This window comes from Podarcis tiliguerta (assembly GCF_965153285.1).
Source record: "Podarcis tiliguerta genome assembly, chromosome: 11".
Taxonomy (NCBI): Eukaryota; Metazoa; Chordata; class Lepidosauria; order Squamata; family Lacertidae; genus Podarcis; species Podarcis tiliguerta.
The window spans coordinates 4,741,923-4,762,967 of NC_139544.1; the positions used below are offsets into that span (position 1 = coordinate 4,741,923).

At 41.0% G+C, this 21,045-nt stretch overlaps 1 protein-coding gene across 7 annotated transcripts in view; it reads left to right on the forward strand.

The window, feature by feature from the left end:
• The window catches only part of LOC310659704 (transducin-like enhancer protein 4), a 127,739-nt gene that overhangs the window by 63,365 nt on the left and 43,329 nt on the right, over positions 1-21,045 (forward strand). For 4 of the 7 annotated variants that reach the window (XR_014502945.1, XR_014502947.1, XR_014502949.1 and 1 more), the window contains 2 exons: positions 10,788-10,992; positions 12,877-12,893. Coding sequence is in view for 1 of the 7 variants with exons in the window: in XM_083403428.1 (XP_083259554.1) it covers positions 10,788-10,992; positions 12,877-12,893 (222 nt within the window). In the remaining 6 variants the exon portion in view is untranslated. The remainder of the gene's footprint in view (positions 1-10,787; positions 10,993-12,876; positions 12,894-21,045) is intronic. The other 3 variants (XR_014502946.1, XR_014502948.1, XR_014502950.1) reach the window with 1 other exon arrangement.

A 21,045-nucleotide genomic window follows, 5' to 3' on the forward strand; every position in this document is an offset into this window, starting at 1 on the left:
TATAAATGGGAAAGAGTAACCTTTATTTCCTCTGAAGTGCCCCTTAGAAAGGAGGAGATGAATCAGACAGAGTAGGTTGTGTCGAATCATGAATAACATTTGTTATATGTCTTTTACGCTCCAGTGGGGAGACTAGAAGATGAATAATTTCCCAATTAGTTTTCATTACCTAATAAAACTACTGCTATCTAAATATTCTTTGAATAAAATAAATTGCAAAAGGTCTGATTTTTTTTTTAAAAAATGTAAGTGCTTTTTATGTAAAGTTATGAGAGTGTGAGCCTTGCTTTACTCTGATTGTTAGACATTTTTTAAAACCACTCAACATTGTTTTAGTTGATGGACATGCATCTTGTAGTCCAGCGTGTGTAGTTTTTGTCTTATTTCATTTTTTAACTGTTGTGTGGCGTTTCAGTGAAAATCTCCCTTTTAATTTTACTGTGAACTTCAGACTGCACCAAATGAATGCTTCCCCCCTGGCTGCTTGCTACCAGCTGGAGCCACAGCCTTTCAAACTAATTTAGATACCCTACATGGTTATACGTATTTAAATGAAGAAATATGAGAATAACATTGTCTTGCAAAAGGCATTTAATTTCACTGAGCAGGTAGGAGAGTTTATCCTCTCTAGGTGGCTGTTTTAACTGAATTTGGACATTCACAGGGTTGTGGGGAAACTCATTCTTCTCCCATGTGCCCACCCTCAGTCATTTTCATCACTTCTTTTAAAAAATAAATCTCTGTATACAAAATAATAGTGCTTCATTAATATCCATATTTTGGGGTTCCTCAAGCAGTGCACTATCTTGAGTATATCTCAGTAGAAAAAGGCAGGGTGTAAATGATACACATACATACATAGAAATGTTAGGAAAGAAAGTGCAGTTCTTTGTAGAATAAAATATAAATGGGAGATATATGGGGTCATCAAGGATTGATCTAAAGGAGTTCTGTGATGTAGTTCAGTATTTTGTGAACATGTATTTGTAGTACGTTGTAGATCCTTCATACCTTGATGCTAGGATTTTGTGAAACCTAATGAAACACCTTGTTAACTTTGCAATATTCTTCCTTCATTGGTAAATGAACCAAACCACTGATCCATGCCATTTAAATGTGGAATGCTGAAGTGAACTTGAAACACGGAGAGACGGGTTGTTCTCTTGACAGTAAACTAGTTGTGTTTAATGGAATGAAACACTTATAATGACTTCTTTCACAGGTCATGTTCCATTGAAAATTACTGACAGATTGTCACAAGTTAAATATTAGCCATCCTTCTTAAAATTTGTTTTTCAGGGGAAATGAAAGGGGGTGGGGAGAAGGATTTCTGGGGGAAACTTCACTATTATAATTATAACAGAACCCATTTGAGATGAAGCTACTTTGTCACTGTTCACATTCCAGAGTTTTTATTCCAAGCTACACATATAGAAACATTTAATGCCTCCTCCAGAAATACTGCTCTTCACTGAAATGTTTTGGCTGGAGTTCTCTGTGCAGCTAAATGCCATTGGTCTACGACTCTTTCCTTTTTTCTGGTATACTTTTACATAAAATAGGTTAGAGTCTACCTTGAGTATCCCGAGATCCCCTTCTCCTTCTGTTTGTGCCGTGCTTCTCCAGCCTGGCAGGGAGGAAGCCTGTTTCGCGCCACCGCCGCCAGCCCTTTGGCGAATGAGGCAGGTGGCAAACCGAGAAAGCAGCTGGGGCTGGGGAGGAGCACTACTTGGCCCCCTCACAGTGTGCATAGGAATCAGATGATAGGTAGGTAGGTAGACAGACAGACAGATAGATAGATAGATATAGATGATTGATAGTCATACCTCGGGTTAGATGTGCTTCAGGTTGAGCACTTTCGGGTTGCGCTCCGCGGCGACCTGGAAGTAACAGAACACGTTACTTTCGGGTTTCGCCGCTTGTGCATGTGCAGACGGTCAAAAGGACGTCACGTGCATGCACGGAAGCAGCGAATCGCGGCACGCACAGGCACGGGTTTTGTTCGCTTCAGGATGCGAACAGGGATCCAGAACGGATCCCGTTCATATCCAGAGGTACCACTGTATATAGTCCGGCCCTCCACAAGGTCTGAGGGACAGTGGACTGGCCCCGTGCGGAAAAAGATTGCTGACCCCTGATTTAGAGTAATAGAGATGGACAGAGAAGAATATGGAAGTAAGTGTGGAAGTAAGAGAGAAACAATTTAAAAACTATTTGTACACATTGACCTGGATCAAAGAACTACCAAACTGTATTTCAAAAATGTCAGCTGTCCACCAGCTCCCTATTTCACATTGTAAACTGCTTTTGACGTTGGGGTGTTTCAGAAGCAGTTTGTGAGAGGACATTGGGATCTGTTGCTGAAAGTGTTGCAAAATATAATATCTCTCTGGATCACGGCCACTGTGGTAAGCAGTTAGTATAGGTGACCCCAGCTGAAACTGAATGGCTGTAGTTTACTTAGAATCACAGAATTGGAAGGGACCCAAGGGTCATCTAGTCCAACCCCCTGCAATGCAGGAATCTCAGCGAAAGCATCCATGGCAGATGGATAGAGGTTTAACATACAAGGTTTAATTTACTGCATGTGAGCGACAGCGGCTGACCATTAATTACAGTCTTATGCTGAAATGTATGTAAAGCAGGAAATAAATCTGATGTTGGCTCCATAAAGACATGTAGAATAGATTGTGATGTCAGCAATCAAAGGTACAAACAAAATTTTGTAATAAATAATTTCCGTTTTAACATAAGGATTTCATTTTTACTTATTATGTAGACAGAACGCTTTTGGGGGGGGCGGGCAGGGCTAGCAGAAATCCACTGGACTAGTAATTGACAGACTTTTTAAAAGGGGAGTAGTAACTTGGGACATAAATAAATTGATGGCTGTTCAGTGCTCCCCTTCCCTCAGTTCTGGAGGGAGTGATCATTTGTCTTTAAATGTGTTTGTGTATCCTCATATACATACACACATACATTTATGTGTGTGCATACCGCACACCGTTGCCACATACCCCTATTTATGTTGCATACAAGTGGAGCCGTGCACTTGTGCTTGTTTATCACAGAGGGAAATGTAGCAAAAATGTAAGAACCAGGTATGCAGCGATGTTCCAAAAAATACAATTTAGCACAAGAAGTGCTGAACCTCAATTTTTAGCAGTGACACTTTAATGATAGGAAGCCTGCAAAATTATTTGCTATCAATTGTGAAGGCAATAACAAGCCTTGGTGGTTTTTCACACTCTCTGTGTTAAGTGCTTTCAGAATGACAGCGTAAACTGTGTTAGAGAACTCCAAGGAAGTAAAACTGATTAAAATGTTCATGCTTGAATGGTGCTGATGGAATAGTTCATTTGGACTTTCTCTACCTCCTGCAGCTCAAGCTGAAATATTAAAATTCAGTGGATTTAAATCTCTCTCCCCTCAGCTCAGGGAAAAAAAACATTACATTTTAATAGGTTTTAAACTCATAATTCACTGGTTTGGAGCAGTACTATTAAATCTATTTAAATATTACTTGTATTACTAAGGAAATGATTTAAATGATTTTGCCTGTACTGTTTCTCTCATACATATATATATATAGTATACATATATGTGTATAATTTTTAAAACAGTCTGGTTTAACCTTTAAGCATTTTGTTTTATTAATAAAATTATATTAATTGCTTTGGAAAATTAAAAATGTGTTAAAAGTGAATGGCAAGCTTTAGAATAATAAACCTTTTAGATTGCATATAACTAGTAGATTTAAATTTTTTCTCATTAATGCTCTTGATGTAAAAACAATCCATTCTGTGTTTGAGATTGAAATGTCTCTGCGCTCCTCATTTTCAAGTATTTTTCTTTATTATTTTTAAAGAGTGGGCAGCATATTGGTTAAAGCTTTTTGGAATATAATGCTTATTCTTTTGATTAGTACTTAACGTGCCACCTCTTTTCTATGTTTTCTGAGATATTTGGGGTTGAGAGGGAAGTGGAAATCTCTGGATAGCCATGTGGTACAGATAAGTGCATACAAGTTCTAATAAAAACTTAGCATCGGTGCATGCTATTATCCCCGTGGCGCCACTGGTCCATGGCTCATGCTGCTAAATGCTAATGCATTTTTGCACTGGTGCTGAACGCAAGGAGGAATTTCTGACTGTGTGAAGGGGCTGCTTTTTGCCTTTCAAATGAGTTTACTCTTTGGGTCTTTGATCTGAAACAAAGGTTAAGAAATAAGGGCTAGGCTTTGGGATGGCATAATTTGGCGCAGCTCCACTGAGTACCTTGATTTATGCCAGCTGAGAGTGCCTCCTCCTCCTCAATCTACACAGGGAAGAGGATTTGACTGTCCCCGTTGATTCTGAACGTTTTGATTTAATACGCAGGGAGGGGAAAGTCGCATTTTCTCTGTAAATTATGGATGGTTACAATTTCAGTTTGTTTAGTAAAGTCATTCCCACCGAATGTGTGCGTGTTCAGAGCTGCCAACCTCTGAGAGCCGGGGAGGGTGTTGTATAAATTAGTAATAGACTGTGACCTCTGTGCAGCAATCACTTATTTTTCTGGCTTTTTATTGTTTGATCAAAGGCTCTGCCTATATTAAGCTGTGCTTGGAGCTTAAAGGCTGTAAAACAAATTGGCCACCTGCTGTATACTGTATACAGATTGCTATGGCGGGAAGGCAGAAGAGGGGTTGACATAATGGTGTGTCTGTTTCATGTTGTCTTTTGTTTCATGTTTTAGGAAATGCTGAAATATGCCATATCTTATTTAATCACAGTGTGAAACAGGTGCAGTGGCATGGCTCAAAGTGTCTGCAGTTGGATATTATACTGTCCTATTTGGAGATTTTAAATTAAAGTATGAAAATTTCGCTTGGTGCAGTAGCTTAGTACGCTGCCTAAATAGGCTTAATAAATTCTTGGTGGATCATAGTACTTGTCATGAAGGGTTTCCCCCCTTCATCCTCTTCTTCAGTCTTGCCAAAATTAAGGTTCTGTTACTGGGAATAAGACTTCTGAATAGGCTCTGCATATAGTGATGCTAATTCAGAAGAATGCTGGTTATCAGCCATTTTCCCAGGCAAGACAGTTCCAGGTCTTCTCATATTGGGGCGTGTTTTGCTGCATTTCAAAGGTAGTCTAAATGAACAATATAATACCTGCTTTGATGAAATTTCATCCGCCGGGAAATATCTTTATTATTTTTCCAGGCCTTTCTCACTCGTTGCCTTTGTTTTTGCCACTGCTCTTGTGCTGCTTTTGTACATTTTACCGTTTGTTTGTTTGTTTGTTTGTTTTATTGTATACATTAGTTTTATTCATTTTTATTCTTGTTGTAAGCTAAACTTGGTTATAGGAGGGCAAAGTAATCCTGCAATGAACCTGTAGGGTGGATGGTTTGGGTCTGATGAATATTGCAAAGCCTAACGTTTAAAATGCAGAAATACTAAAAGAAAAAGTGGGCACAGGATTATTCAATCCCTTGGCCATTTTGAAGGTTCGCAAGGGATGTGTGGAGGGAAGCAAAACTCTCTGGGGAAAATGGCAGACTGCTTAGTTGGTTCGCTGTCACAAGTGGGAAGATACATCCAATAAGTTAATTTCCTTTCCTAGTCAATATATACAAGCACACCTTAGTTACTCTGGTGAGTGTAGGCATTGCAGAAGCTCTTAATTATCATTTTAATGTTGTTAGCCGCGCTGGGCCCAGCTTCGGCTGGGGAGGGCGGGATAAAAATAAATTTTTATTATTATTATTAATTAACCCACATCTTGAGAGCCACTGGCAAAGTGACTATAGATGTGTTGTTCTCATATCTTGGTTGTTTGGCCAGTTGTCCTTTACACCATGCTAATTTAGACACATAGATGTAAAATTAGAAGTAATTACCATATTCTAAATAGAAGTATAATACATCTCACCACCGTGGGGAAGACTGTGGCCAGGTGACTGGTGTGCCTGCTTAGTCTGCTGTCCAGTTCTTAACAGTTGATGGACATATTTAGCCCTTCCTAAATATGTCCACTGGAATCCAAGCCATGGCAAGTCCTCACATGAGTGATGGATTTGTCCTGCTGGCTCCAAAAGTGTGTTATGTGTTTAAGGAAGACAAAATATTAATGGATAACAAGTAAAATCCAGTCTGTATTGGGGGAGGGGAGGTTATAGCCAGCATCATATGAAACCCGTTATGTCTTGTTCAACGTCAATGGCTGCCTTCTAAACCTGTGATTTCCCTCTCTTGCTAATGTTCTCAGCATACTTGTTTCCTGAAAGGAGGCATGCTACTGACTTTTCCGCTTACATTTCTTATTCAATGATAAAGTCCAAGAGCTCAATACTAGTATGAGAGGCAGAAGTAGTGGTTAGTCTGTGTGTGCGAACCCTGCATATTCAACATACCAGCTTATGTTATAAGGAATATGATTTTTGAAGGGTGTGTGTGTGTGTGTGAGAGAGAGAGAGAGAGAGAGAGAGAGGGTGGGGGAGCAGGGTTTTGGGGTGAGTGAAATGGGTATTAGCTCCTGATTTACTGTTAATTTAATATTAAGGATTTCTATGTCAAAGTGTTTGAAATTTTATAATTTATTTTTTCCCTTTCTAGGTTTTGTAACTTTCTAGGTTGCTTATTTCTCTTTCTCCTCTAATTCTATTTCCTCCGCTTGGTAGCTGTTTTTGTATGCAGTGTGACTTGAATAGTAATACTAATGAGAATATTTTAATTGGATGTTGCCTCTATTTTCCAGGCAGCGTTGAAAGGATATACGTACAGCATGCATGTGGGCTGAGATATAAAGTGAGGTCTTTGAGAGATTAATTTGTCAGTTAACATTAGAAATGTCTCTGGGTTGGAGGAGGATGTTAGGGCTGTTTGGATAATGGCAATGAGCTTTCAGGGTCTGTAAGGGGAAAAGCACTAGATTACTCTGGCATGGCACTGCTTGGATGATATCCAGTAGAAACCTGAATCCTTTCCAGGAAAATAGGCTTCTGAATGTGCTGACTCTAACAAGAGAACATTAGAAGCTAATTTGTCCATGGTTTATAAGCACATTGTGCTTTTAATTTGATCCTTTTTAGATATGTAGTTGGGAGATTTAAGCTTGCCATCAATATTTCATATCTTAGTTAGGAAACGGTAATGAAATCAATGGTAAACTTTTTTTGACTCCTTCCATGTTTTCCCACTTCCCCTTTAAAACACACCAAGTCAGGTTGATTCTCATTTTGTATTATGAACCTGGAGATTAATACCAATTACATGAAATGCCATAGATATTTATTAATAGACGAATTACCTGAGTTTCTGGTCAAGTGCTGTGTGTGAGAGGGAGCAACTCTACCTGCTTTTTAAAAATATTCTGAAAGATTGGGCTCATGTTTCTGAGGTTTTTAAAGCCTCCTACATTCATATGATTTGTTTTAAGGAAAAGCTTGGGCGTTCCTTTCAGGTTACAAAATATGAAGTGAGAGCTGGTCCTCAGCTCAGAAATCCTGATTAGGATATTTGATTCCAGAAAAACAATTAAAAATGACTCCCTTAATTTCACTTGCCGTCCAAATTACAATTAAATAATAAAGGTGATATATTGCTTTCCCATGCTCAAGAGTTCACATATGCTTGTTGACTGGATATTATTTGAATACCTTTAAGATAACAGGGTTGGTATAAGCTTGTAGAGAAATAGTAGGACTATAGTAGGACTCTGCCCAATTTATGATGTCACACTCCATTACAGAATATATTTGCCTTGGTGACACTATTTGCTTAATTTGTATTCGCTAGCCAGATAGTTGGAAGGTAGGACAGCATTGATCATATAATTCAAGTCAATGTTGCATTTCCTTGAAAAAGTTGGTGATTGCTAATGATCCAATCATAAATGAATCTGGTTCTTTCCCCAGATTTTTCTAAAAAAGAGTGAGGCCTCTAGAACCCATTGGGTGCCTTTTCAGAATAGATGCCTATCCTAGAGCCTCTGCATCTCAACCTCCTACAGTATCTCCCTTCCATTTTTACAGACTATGTGCAGGGCAGAAGGAGAGGATACTACGACACACAGGTTGAGAGCCTAGGTGCAGCATGCAGTGGTCCTCCTTCTGTCTGTGATGAATCCAAGGCATCTGGGCATTATGGGAAATGCAATTCTTAGATTATCTGAGATATCCTTGGTAGATTGAGAAGACAAATAATAAAGCCAGAAAGAATAGATCTTTGTCCTGCCGTATTTTAAACTGCACACATTGGAAGTTGTGTTTGCATTGGAAGGCTGTGGTCAAGAGCCTTGTGCTTCCCTTGTTGCCAGTGTCAAGGGGGAGGCACAGCGGATAGCAGGATGGGACAGAATTATTGGATCACATTTTTATTAAATATTTTCTTGGTTTAGAAAAGCTGTGCATTGTCTCTTTTTCAGGTTGTGGAGTCTTTTCTACAGATCAGTTACATTTGATATGAGACGTTAGTGTTGTATACAGTATGAGGTTGCTGAAGAAGGGAGGAGCGGAGAGGTGGGCCCAGGGTGTGGTTGGTTGTCTGTGTTTGCCTGCAGTGAGGTTTGTTTGCATTTGTGAGGGGTGTGATTGGGTCAAGTTAGCCATATTGATTTGTATGCTGTCGGTGGATTCTTCTTGTTGTCTTGTTGGACTGTGTACATGATAAAGGGGAGCCATACTGGGACAAAGGCGTCCTCTTCTATTTGTCCCAGTGTCAGTTTCAGCTTATTGGTTAGCTTTTCTACTATGGCTGTTTCCCATGGTACCACTGGTCCATGTTCACTCCTGACACGTTGGGCTATGATGCTTCTGGCTGCTGAGAGTAGGTGTGTTGTAAGCTCTTTGTAATGTGAGTGGGCATTATCATCTTGGAAAACGTTCAGTAGGGCCCATTCTGGGGTGACTTCTAATACTTGCTTAGTTATTTTGCATATTTCTTGTAGGGCAGTTGATTGGATCACATCTCTCAAACAAACATCTTTATTTTGAAATGTTCACCCTGTAACACTGATGTGGCCTCAGTATTAATTTCAGTTTGAGCAGGAACTGTTGGCTTATGTTTGCAACTTTGTCACAGCACTCCTTCTGTAGCTAGTTTTAATCTGAGCAGAAGTCAAACTAGGATAATCTTTCCAACAGTTTAGAACCAAAAGTTGCAGTAAAATAACTGATGTAGCTGGTTGTACATCTAATTTAAATCCAGGGTGAAATGGTGGGGACGGTAGCTTAATATATACCTTTTTCAAATGATAAATTTAATTGAAAGGTAATAAGATTTGCACATAGTACAGTGTTGCCTATTTACATAATAGGCAGGGGTAAGTCGTGGGAGTTTTGATGTGGTGTTTTGTTTCTGAAATTTGGTGGGGGTAATGCAAGTTGTTCCTGCCCCTTTGTAAGCATTATTACGGGCTTGAACACACACACACACACAGAGAGAGAGAGAGAGAGAGAGAGAGAGAGAGAGAGAGAGAGAGAGATTGCTTAAAGAGCATAGTTTGTGAAAGTGAAAGCTGATTTCAGAGTCATTTTGTGAATCTCAAGTAAAGGGGTGGGGGGGGCAGGGGGAGTGGGCTATTGTCTGGGCAAGTGTGAACTGAAGCAGTTCCCTGTTAGGATAGATTGAGCATGACACATTTCTTCCCTTTACCACTGTATCCCGCCCCCCCCCCCTCCACGATTCTCACTCAGCAGCATCAACAAACCATCTACCCCACAATGGTTAGTATAGTAGAAAGCTTGATGCAGCCTTGGCTGAGGTCAAGCACTCCAATTCTAACCTCTCAAGGGCTTTCTCTATGTGTTGCCAGTGTACTGGTAAAAATGACTTTAAACTCTTGTCAGCGCAGTTACTGGTGCATGCATCACAGTCCCACTCAAATAAACCTGTCACAACACAGAGTCAGCAGCTAGAGAAGAGTACAAGGGCAGGCCTCTAGCTTTTCATTCGAGCATCACTAAACGTGCACAGAGTGCCCAATTATTTCAGCATTATTGAGCAAGCCTACAGGAGGACCCAAGCTTTGCTACATTAGATTTTCTTTAGTAATTTGCTCAAGTACCGCTGAGGACACTTAAAGGACTTAAAACGGTGGCTGCAACCAGTTTCCTTTTCTGGATTGTTAATTCAGGTTTCCTCTTTCAAATTAACTCTCACTGCACGCTGCGCAGCAGCTCTAGGAGAACTGTTTAACACTAATTTTCTCAATTTTCTCCCCTTTTTTTGGTGCGTGCGCAAAACTTTATTGCTGCTTTCATTGTTAACTTGTGTGTTTTGATTAGACATGTGTATATATGTGTGTTACTGCTCCCGGAAGAGCTGCTCTTGAAAGGCTAGGCTTATCATTCTGGTTTTGTTCTTTCCAACACTCCAGTTTAAAAATAGCTTAATAAAGTTCATGATGTGCAGCCGTCATCACTGTCCTACCCCCTAATTTTCCAGACATTATAGGACATAGTGCCACTCTAGATGTTTAGTGGACTACATTTCCCATCACCCCTGGCCATTGGCTGTGCTGGCTGGAGATGATAGGAACTGGGAGTCCCAACAGCATATCGGAGGGCGGTGCTTTGGCTACTCTTGCAGCAAACAATTGTGTATTTCAGCCAATTTCATTTATCAAATGTCTCCACCTGCACCAAGATGCTGCACTGTCTTTAATTATTTTTTCTGAAGCAAGGCCATTGACTGGTTGACAGCCCTTGAAGATACATGAGCGCAGTCCAGCGCACAGTTAACTGCATTTAAATCTCTCTTTCCTGGAACAAATTCAATATCTGTGTTTAATTTTTCACAGCAGCAGCAACTCCAGGCCCAGCATTTGTCACATGGACACGGTCTCCCAGTGCCTCTCACTCCACACCCTTCAGGATTGCAACCACCAGCCATCCCACCCATTGGCAGCAGCGCTGGCCTCTTAGCCTTGTCGAGTGCCCTTGGGGGCCAGTCCCATCTCCCGATCAAGGATGAAAAGAAGCATCATGATAACGACCACCAAAGAGGTAGGAGATGCTTCACTGGCCTCCGGGAAAGAAGTTTGCCTTTTAAAAATATACAGCCTGCCTCTTCGTGGAGAGGGAAGAGTGGGTAACAAAAGATTTGGTGAGCGTGCAAGGGCAAGAGTCATCTTGGAACTCACAGAAGGTTTGGCATCCTTAAAGAATTGAACTCATTCTGTTTTCCTATTCATAGAATCCCCTCTGTGGAACATGTACATGGCAGTGGCGTAGCGTGGGGGGTGCAGGGGGGGGCCGGCCGCACTGGGCGCAACATCTGGGGGTTAGGGTTAGGGGGCGCAAATCCACGGGTTAGGGGGCACAAATCCACGGGTTAGGGGGTGCAAATTACTTGCCTTGCCCTGGGTGCTGACAACCCACGCTACGCCACTGGTACATGGTGGCATGGTGGCATACATCTCCTTTCTTTGAAAGCCTTTTTTAGAATCCACATTTTCCATATGCCCTTTGGCTTGTCTCCTAAAATTTATTCCCTACTGTAACCAATCCCGAAGCACATTTAACTGCATTTGCCCACATTATTCCCTCCCTCCCCTTCTTTTGCCCATCTCTCTGTTATTTTCATACTCTCAGCTTCTTGGGGTCAGAGATCTATTTCTTTTGCACCCCAGGGAGGTCACTTCAGTGCTGCTAACACAGCAGTTTGACTTCACCCCCGGAGGTGCATTCCATTGCTTCTCGAGACAGGTGGATGCCGATAATTCTGTAAGGCACCATGAGTCAGGTGGCTTTCAAATTTCAAAGGGCTGTCCCACAGACGGTGGAGCAGAATTCTGCCCTCTGGAAAAACAGAGAGCAACTAGAACCAGTGGATGGAAGTTTCAGGGAAGCAGATTTCTGATCAATATTAGGTGAAACCTCCTAATAAGAGCTGTTCAGCAGTGGAAGGGATTCCCTCGGGAGGAAGTGGAAGGCTTGCGTTTGCAGGACATATTTAAGGAGAGGATGGACTGTCATTGTCCAGGATGCTGTGGTTGCATCCTGCACCACAAATCCTGCATCTGCGCAGGGGTTTAGAGCACATGACCTCCATGCTCCCTTCCAACACTTTGATTTTGTGATCTGCTGGTGGCACTAGCCTGGTTCAGTTATATTGCTAAACCATGGTCTAGCATTGCAAGAACAAGCGTGTATCAGCCTTGGGCGGCACACATCTCCTTTGCACAAGGAGGTTAAAGGCTTTGATTTAGAACTGTCTAAATCAACTATTAGTTCTGATTCTTGTTAGAAGAGTTAACTTGATTATCTTTGGTGTTAACTAATAAAACACTGCTCCATGAGTGTGAATATCACAGAGAATAGTGGTTAGTTCTAAAGTGGAAATATTCAGTCTCATTGTGTGTTCATAGTAGGATCGAGAGGGAGGGCTATAAAGCCAGAGGTTAAGCATTATATTTGGGTAAATAAAAATAATATTCTGCGTATAACCCTTGATTTGGATGGTGTATAGATGGCAATGTTGGAAGTGTACTCTTGTTGGACTTAAGAAATTTGCTGTGGGCGATAATGTGAAGAGATAAGGATTGAATACAGTGTGCTTTGCTCCTATCTCTTCTCTTTGAAAAGCAAATATTTAGCTATACCTTGTAGTGTAGATTCCTACATTATTGCTATAATATTTATTGCTAGGAAGTGTCGGTAAGCCAATATATTCAGATGATAAATTCAGTTTATAAAATTAGTTGTACAATACAGGTGTCAATAAGAAACTGCACATATTAGATTATATGTGTTATTTATTTATTTTAGCAGGGATTAGGTTTGGGGGGAGGGTAAAGAAATGCATAATTTGATGTAAGCTAACATTTTTCTCTCTCTCCCTCCCCCTTGTCTTTCTCCGCCGTGTTGGTGCTTCTGTTCTGCATGAAGATAGAGACTCCATAAAGGTAAGACTCCATTTCACAATTGGAAGGATTAGCTTAGAAGAAATGCAGTACTTTTTATTGTAGTTGAAGTAAAGCATAGGAGGCGTTGTGATTGTAGCTAGATATAATCTGTATTGATTATCAGAGTCTTGGGTCAGCTATTCCAAAGGTGCTACATATAAAGACAACTTCAAACGGTCCCACGATAATGATCAGTAGCTGCTGTGAGAACTATTTATGTGTGCTTTGCTTGTTGGCTGATTCCTGAGAAATACATCCTACTCTTCTTATCAGGAAGTTTTCAGGATGAATGAACTGATGCATGCTGGCTCTTTGGAGAGGTTTTGGGTTGCAGGGGAGACAACACACAAGGGATCCTTCCTGCTTCCCCAACTCCTAAATCCCAAGAGGACCTTCTTTCCAATGTGCAGCTCTGTAGCAGAGAGAGAATTCACTATGGGCTTGTCTCCCATCTGTTAAATGGTTGTCTGGAGTGACTCCCATAATTTTGAGCCTAGTAATGAATATTTTCACTGGAATTAGTGTTGGTGCCTAGAGGCTTTTTGATATTTTAACACAAATTAGCTGTACCGAAGCATGGCCTTTCAGATCTTTGGGTATGAAAAGCATCCTAAATGTGAGCGCTAATCTGTTGTCAAGCAGAAACTAAGACAGATGTCTTTCTAATAGCATTCTCCAACTCAGGTTCTAAGTTGGTATGCTATGTAAAATAGAATATTAGAGCTGATGTAATAGCCCAGAATATAATATGCTTTGTATTATTATTATTATTTTGGTATAACAAAAATTATGCCAACTAGCCAAAAACAGTTTAATGGCTGATTGCATGACACAGTACAAAACAGATTCAATTGATGATAGTAGAAAAACCAAATTAAAATAGACAATAGTCTTGTCTATAACATGATAAAATAACTTCAGCCAGAAAGTAAATTAAAAGCTATTCTGAACAAAAAAAGTGTATAAATTAATTCTCTAAAAGTCATCCGTGAACCAGCCAACTCCCACAGCATAAGGTTGGTCAGTACCTGACCACTCCAGAACATTTCTGGACGCGTATGAAATGCATTTATTCCCTGCTGCCAAAACTCTGGAATAGACACACATCCTGAATGGATTTTTTGCTATTCATGAGCTTCTCATGTATTTCTAGAAGGGGGTTGGAACAAGGCTGGCATCTTCACCATAGAAACTGCTCTGCCATCCTCTGGTGCAGGAGTAGCCAATGGCCGTGCCATACAAGTGCTGTTGGACTCTAGCTCCCATCAGCCTCAATCTTCATGGCAGTCGGTCATGGATGATGGGACTTGTAGGCCAGCAACAGCTGAAGGGTGTTTGCTGAATACGACTAGCCTGAGGATTTCTCTCAACACTACAGAGTTGCAGGAGTAGCGGTGGCAGATGATCTCTTGCCTCTTTCCTACCCCAGATATGACTGGAAGCCTGCTGTGCTCAAGCAGAGTACCAAAACACTCCATATTCAAGGTGGAGGCATATCAGTTGATGCTCCAAGAGCTTGGCAGGTGCTTATAGGGAAAGCCAGAATACCTCCACTTCTCAATGGCTTCAAGCTCTAGTCCCTCGTACCTACGGGACCGCCTGTCCCGGTATGCCCCACGGAGAGCCTCAAGGTCCATAAATAGCTACACCCTAGTGGTCCCAGGCCCTAAGGAACTTATATTAGCTTCAACCAGAGCCAGGACCTTTTCAACACTGGCTCCAGCCTGGTGGAACGCTCTGTCTCATGAGACCAGGGCCCTGCAGGATCTGATTTCTTTCCGCAGGGCCTGTAAGACAGCGTCGTTCCTCCTGGCCTTTGGCTTGGAGCCAATATGATTCCTTCCCCCTCCCTATTTGTAGTTGATGCATACTTTCAGTTAACCATGAAGCATGTAAGCAAGAAGGCATTTTCTAAAGTAGGGGTGGGAAACCTATGGCCCTCCAAACATAGTTGGACTCTGATATCCATCGGCTCCAGCCAGCATAGCCAGTGGCGAGAGACAGCAGATGTTGTAATCCAACAACATTTTGAAGACCACAGGTTCCTCACCTCTGATCTAAAGTATATAGGACATAAGGTTTTATGCAAAAACAATCCTGAGCAATTGGAAGTGTTCCATACTCAAAGCCTTTTGTCTCCAGTGATGACAGTGAAGTGCCAGAGTGACTTCAGGTTTTTCAGTTAATGACTCTAAAGCTTTTTCCTATGTACATTTCATAGTAAGTTTTTTTTCTGATGTGCACAGAGACACACTCCCAAGTGCAATGTTCCTACTACTAAAAACAGTTGATCTTGATGTGTTCTTAGATGTGATTTCCAGATATGCATCACTGGTGCAGATGCAATTTAGCATTAAAATAACAGGAAAGCATAAACCTGCATGTATGAAGTCCACCTTGGAGAGTGAAGGAAATGGCTTCATGTTAACAACTATTTTTCTCTCTTTCCTGAAATGGGAGAGGTCTGCAGTCTGAACCCTATCCCAGTCCTCTGCTGGTGCTGTTCACAGCTTTGTCATGTTGCAACAGAGTGAATTTGACCTTGTTCTTGTCACTTTCACAGTTACCCTCAGGGTTCTTAACAGCTGCAAACTGACAAGAACTGTCAGTTTTCCATCTGCAATAATTTTCAGTGTGTGCAGCAGTGGCAGGGATAACTGCCTTTCTGCAGACTGAAGAAGCCAGCATTAAATCAGTTTACACATGGTTCAGTTTCCCAAATAATAAGTCCTAAAAACTTACCCCTCAGAAAGAAAGGAAGGAAGCCATGTGTATGTATGGTATATGTGCCCCACCTTTCTGCCCTAAAATACCCAACCAATTTACTTGTTAACTGTTAAAATAAGTTCACCCAAAAAACCCAGTCCCCAATAAAACAATCCATTTTGTTGTTTTTCTTATTTGAACTATAACAATAAAAAAATGTAACCCAGAACAGTTGGTCCATAATGAATTTGATTTTGCCCTATCTCATAAAACCTTGGGTTCCCTTTAAATGCATTTCCAGTCTCCAACAGAGTCTCTGTAAATCATGGGTTGGGAATAAGATCGAACTGGTGGGCTGCATCCTAAGCTGCCCCCATCCCTGATGACTCCCACCCTCAGCTGCATGCCATTGTTGCAGGTGGGCAAGGTCACCCCCCAGCCACTCACCCTCCTGACATCCCTATATGATGCCAGATGACTTAATGTGAAAGGAACGAATCAGGAGCACACACTGAGAGTGCGCTCCTGATGCTTTCCCTTCTTCCTTTGAAGGCGTGGCTTGGATTCAAACAGGGGATGCAAAGCAAGAATGCAAGCAGGGATCAGCTCCAGTCGAGAGATGGAGTGGTGAGGTGTCATGGCTGAAGGCTTTCTCTGCTTGCATTAGTGTTTCTGCTTTGCATATTTCTGTTGTGATCTTCGTGTGTGTGCGTTCCGTATGTTTTTAAGTTGGTTTTAATGTGATTGTACACTGATTTTCAGATCTGCTTCAGTGGGTGGAAAGGCGAGGCATAAGCTGAAAAACAGAAATATACAACAAAACTATATGCGTTTCTCTTGTATTTGCAGCCAGTTTTCATTCAACTAGCAGTTATGGCTCTGTTAGTTTCTCTCTCTGCATGAACCTAAACAGAATCAACTTGTGATCTTTCCAAGAAGCAACTTGTGATCTTTCTAAGAGGTGCAGTCTTCAGCCATGTATGGTGGCCTTGCAGGGGCAAGCCTCCCATTTCTTGGGACTGCAAAACCAAAAGGGTTGCCCAAGCAAATATAAGGCAGTTTATGATACAGCTTATGGCTGGAAGGCTGCATGTGATTTAGGAAAATAAAAGTAAATTGGGCCTGTATACTAGTGGTTTAGGACGCTGGTGGCGCTGTGGTCTAAACCACAGAGCCTAGGGCTTGCTGATCAGAAGGTCGGCGGTTTGAATCCCCGCGACGGGGTGAGCTCCCGTTGCTCGGTCCCAGCTGCTGCCCACCTAGCAGTTCCAAAGCATGTCAAAGTGCAAGTAGACAAATAGGTGGCAAGGTAAACAGCCTTTCCGTGCTCTGCTCTGGTTCGCCAGAAGCGGCTTAGTCATGCTGGCCACATGACCCAGAAGCTGTACGCCGGCTCCCTCGGCCAATAAAGGGAGATGAGCGCCACAACCCCAGAGTCGTCTGTGACTGGACCTAACGGTCAGGGGTCCCTTTACCTTTACTAGTGGTTTGGAGTGTAAATAGTCATGGCTATCTCCATGAGTTTTTCCATAATTTGTGAAAGATTGCATCATTACCCAAAGCTTTTAAGTAATTATTTTTTTAAAAAAATGTTACTGCTTTTACTTTGCCCCATCATATGAACACTTAATTGTTTGTTGGTTGCTTTTATGTTATTTAACTTATTCATCTCTTTATAACAAAGTCTTCCAGCAATTTAACACGGAGAATTTATGGTTAGACAGGGGTTTGGATCTGAATCGTAAACTGATGAATGGCATGTTAACCAATCCTGTGTGAACCATGAATGTGTGTAAACGATATTGCAGGATGGCCAGCGTTGCTCAAAACTGAAGAAAGGGCAATAGAGATTAACCAATGAGGTGTGTCATTGTTCAGTAGATGCGACTAATTCACCTGCAATTAATTTGGGGTTACTTTTTTTCTAAGCCATTAGGTAGACATCTGGAATGACAGCATGCAAGGGTGCAACTCCTTTTGCACTGATTTATTAGACAGTGATAGCTATAAATAAATGTTTGTCTTGTACAGCCATCAAATTGCAAGTTGGATTGTGTCAGCATCTAGGGCTTGTTGCCAGCTTTGCAAGGTGAAATAGTTTGCTAATTTCCTTAATGTGATCCGTGATGCCCAGAGTAGCAGTTAGTTGCTTGTTCTATTGATCTGCCCTCTCTTAAGTGGCTCCTGGTTAAGAGAGGCTTTTTATGATTGTCTACTGTGTGACTTGAGATGGTTTTTATCAGCCAGAACGTGCCAGTTGCTAGCAGCTGGAGACTGTGTGCTTGTATGAAATAATTTATTCATGCAAGATAATGCTCCTTAACATTTAACAGGTAATGAACGTGACATAAATTTCCTCCTTGCTTTTAATTTTTCCCTTTCCTCTTCTAATGTGCAAACAGGCAGCTCTGGTTCTCTAAATAATAAGTAATTTTTGGCCATCTGTCAAAAGGAAATTTCAATACAAATTTAAATTAATGGTGCCTGAAATTTTTTATAGCTCCTCTAAAAGCCTCTAATGTGCAGAAAATTCTGAATCTGCTGGTAGTAATTAGTGTAGCATGTAATGAGGATGTGGGCAATGTTATGCAGCCCCAGTGTAACGTTTTGATATGGTAGCAAAAGTTTGATTTATACAAGGTTGTGGCTGGGTTTAATTGTGAGAGACGCTTTCAAGTGTTTTCTTGAAGATACAGATTATTAAGCAGGGCAGATTTTAGAATAGCTCATAAAATGTAAATTTAGGTGTTGCTGTAAGAATGAGATAATTAAGGTAGCCTACTCGCTGGTGTGAACAGGAAAGAAATATGTCCAATTGTATTTTTATTCCCACATTTTTTGAAAAGATGTGACCACCATTCCGTAAAGGGTTCACAAAATGTAGAGGACTAGATCAATGCATAAAGGGGGATCCATAGGCTAGAAGTAAAGAGCATCGGTGAGAAAGGGGTACAGCATTTCTTTGCACAGATGTGTAGAAGAAAAACAATTTACACAGGTTCAGATCCTTTGAAATGATGAAGATGCAACTGCAGACCACAACAAATGAACTTAAATAGCCCTTGAGTAATCTGCTTTATGTTGCTCGGTGAAATTACATGTTTCTTTTAAAGTGCTAGCCAACCAAATGAGTAATAGTAATTTAGGCTGGAATCCTAAGCACACTGAACCAGGGTTGTAAGCCCATTGGACACGGCGAACAGGAGGTTGCCACGTGTCCTCTTTTTCATGAATATGTAAAATAAGAGCCATCATAGCGATCCATAGTTAAAAGTAGAAGTCGGCAAATGTGTCCTCTTTTTTGCCCCTCAAAATATGGGAACCCTAATTCTGAATAAATGTGCACAGAATTCACTGTTGGAACAGCCCTCTTCAGGCGTATTTCACTCAGACTCCAACTTTCTCAACTCAACAACCCGGATCCATGCATTGTGTGTAGGCCTTGAAACCTATGTGCTTTTGAACCCCATGAATTATTACTTACAGAGAGCTAAGCATAATGATTTTGGTTTGTTTTTTCAAATGCAAAAACTAACACATGGTTGGAAAGCAAAGAACCTGTGTGGCCTTCGTTGGAAAAATCTTTATTTTTCTGTATTCTTTATACTTTTTAAAGTTTAGTGTAGATAATATGGTACCGTTCGCAACATTGTTGTTGATAGCAATGTGCAGTCTGCCACTTCTATACTGACATGCCACAAGTAGCCATTGTTTTGCTGGGCTTCCCAGACCTTTAATAATATTTATACCCTGCTCACCTGGCTGGGTTTCCCCAGCTACTCTGCCAGACATTAAAAACGTCCCATTACGGGGCTGCCTTCAGATGTCTTCTAAAAGTTGTGTAGTTCTTTATCTCCTTGACATCTGATGGGAGGGCGTTCCACAGAGCCGAGGCTGTTTGAAATGCGGCAGCAGAGATACTCCTTCAGGTATGCTGGGCCTAATGCTTGATGTGAAACACCAGAGATCATTCTGTGTACAGCTTAACGGTTAATTCTGTTAGCATTAAAGTCTACTAATAAAGAGGGGGATAGGTGGAGATATTGCTTAGCAGCTGGGCAGAATGGTATGATCTTTGCCGAAGTAACACATGCGCTGATTGGCTGTGTAGTTTTCAGTGACTTTTTCCTCTGTATGTTTGGTTGAATGTTTACAAACGATGTACAAGGCCTGAAGGAAGAAAGACAAAAGCTCTCTGTTTCTTTCTCCTCAAACTGTACACTGGTTCATCTTGCTCACTAAAGTGCTATCAGGATTTCTTTTCTCTTTCCTCAACTCCGTCTGCCTTATTTAAGTGACTTTGCTAACAATGGGTAGTTCTGAGTTGCATTTTCCAACATAGGGAATAGTTCTGTTCTGTTTTTGTTTTTTTAAATGATAGAAACCATTTGTAGTGGTGATGTTCAAAGTAAGGGAAGTAAGGAAGAATTTACCAGACTGAGAGGTGCAGTCTAGTCTGTCTTTAGTTTCCTGTAATATTGACTTATTAAGCCAGTGAAAATGGGGAATTTTGCTTATAGATGCCTTTTGCTTGCTTACTGGCAAGTCTCATAGTGAGGTGGGAATACACCTCCTCTTAAGACTTCTCCCTGCGTTGTGGGTTGTGGTAGCTTTGTGGCGAGGGAATAAATTGTAGCAAATTCAGCAGTTTTAGTAAAGTGTCGGTGGACTTATTTGGCAATGTAATGTTGTAATAGAAAAATTACTTTTGAAAGCAGCATTTTTTAAAAAACAATATTTATTAAAGGTTTTATAGTTACAGAAGAAAAGAAAGAAACAGTAAAAAAATTAAAAGACAATACATAAAAAAAAAAAATACATCAACACAACAAGAAAAAGCAAAAACATTTAAAAGCACATCCATTGAAAGCAGCATTTTTAAGGCCACTGTAGATACAAAAGAATAAGGAGAGACACCTGTAGCAGAGAACCTTGTTAGTTATTATGTTTATGTGTGCTGATTTTTTCAATTGCTACAGCACTATATACAGTCATACCTCTAGTTGCGTTAGGTTCATGTTGCGGATTTTCATGTTGCGAACACGGCAAGCCTGGAAGTGTTCTGTGTGCTTTGCGCATGCACAGGGGCACTCTATTGCATCACGCACACATGCGGAAGCGGAATTCTACTTAGGGACTTTTCGGGGTGCGAACGGCACCCTGGAACGGATTGCATGTGTAAGTAGAGGTACCACTGTATAGCATTGTAGCACTTTTGTATTGAGAGTGCACCCAGTTTGCTTTCATAAAAAAGCACAGCACGTTGCTGAAGGAGATGTACATTGAATGCCACTCATTTTATCAGGATTTTTTTAAAAAAAATATCAGCTCATGCCAACCTCTGACTTACTGAATGTGTGAACAAGCCTTGAGACTGATGATTTATTACAAGGCCTGCGCTTCAAAACTCTTCCCTCTCCCCATTCTCTGGATCTGTAGACTCAGT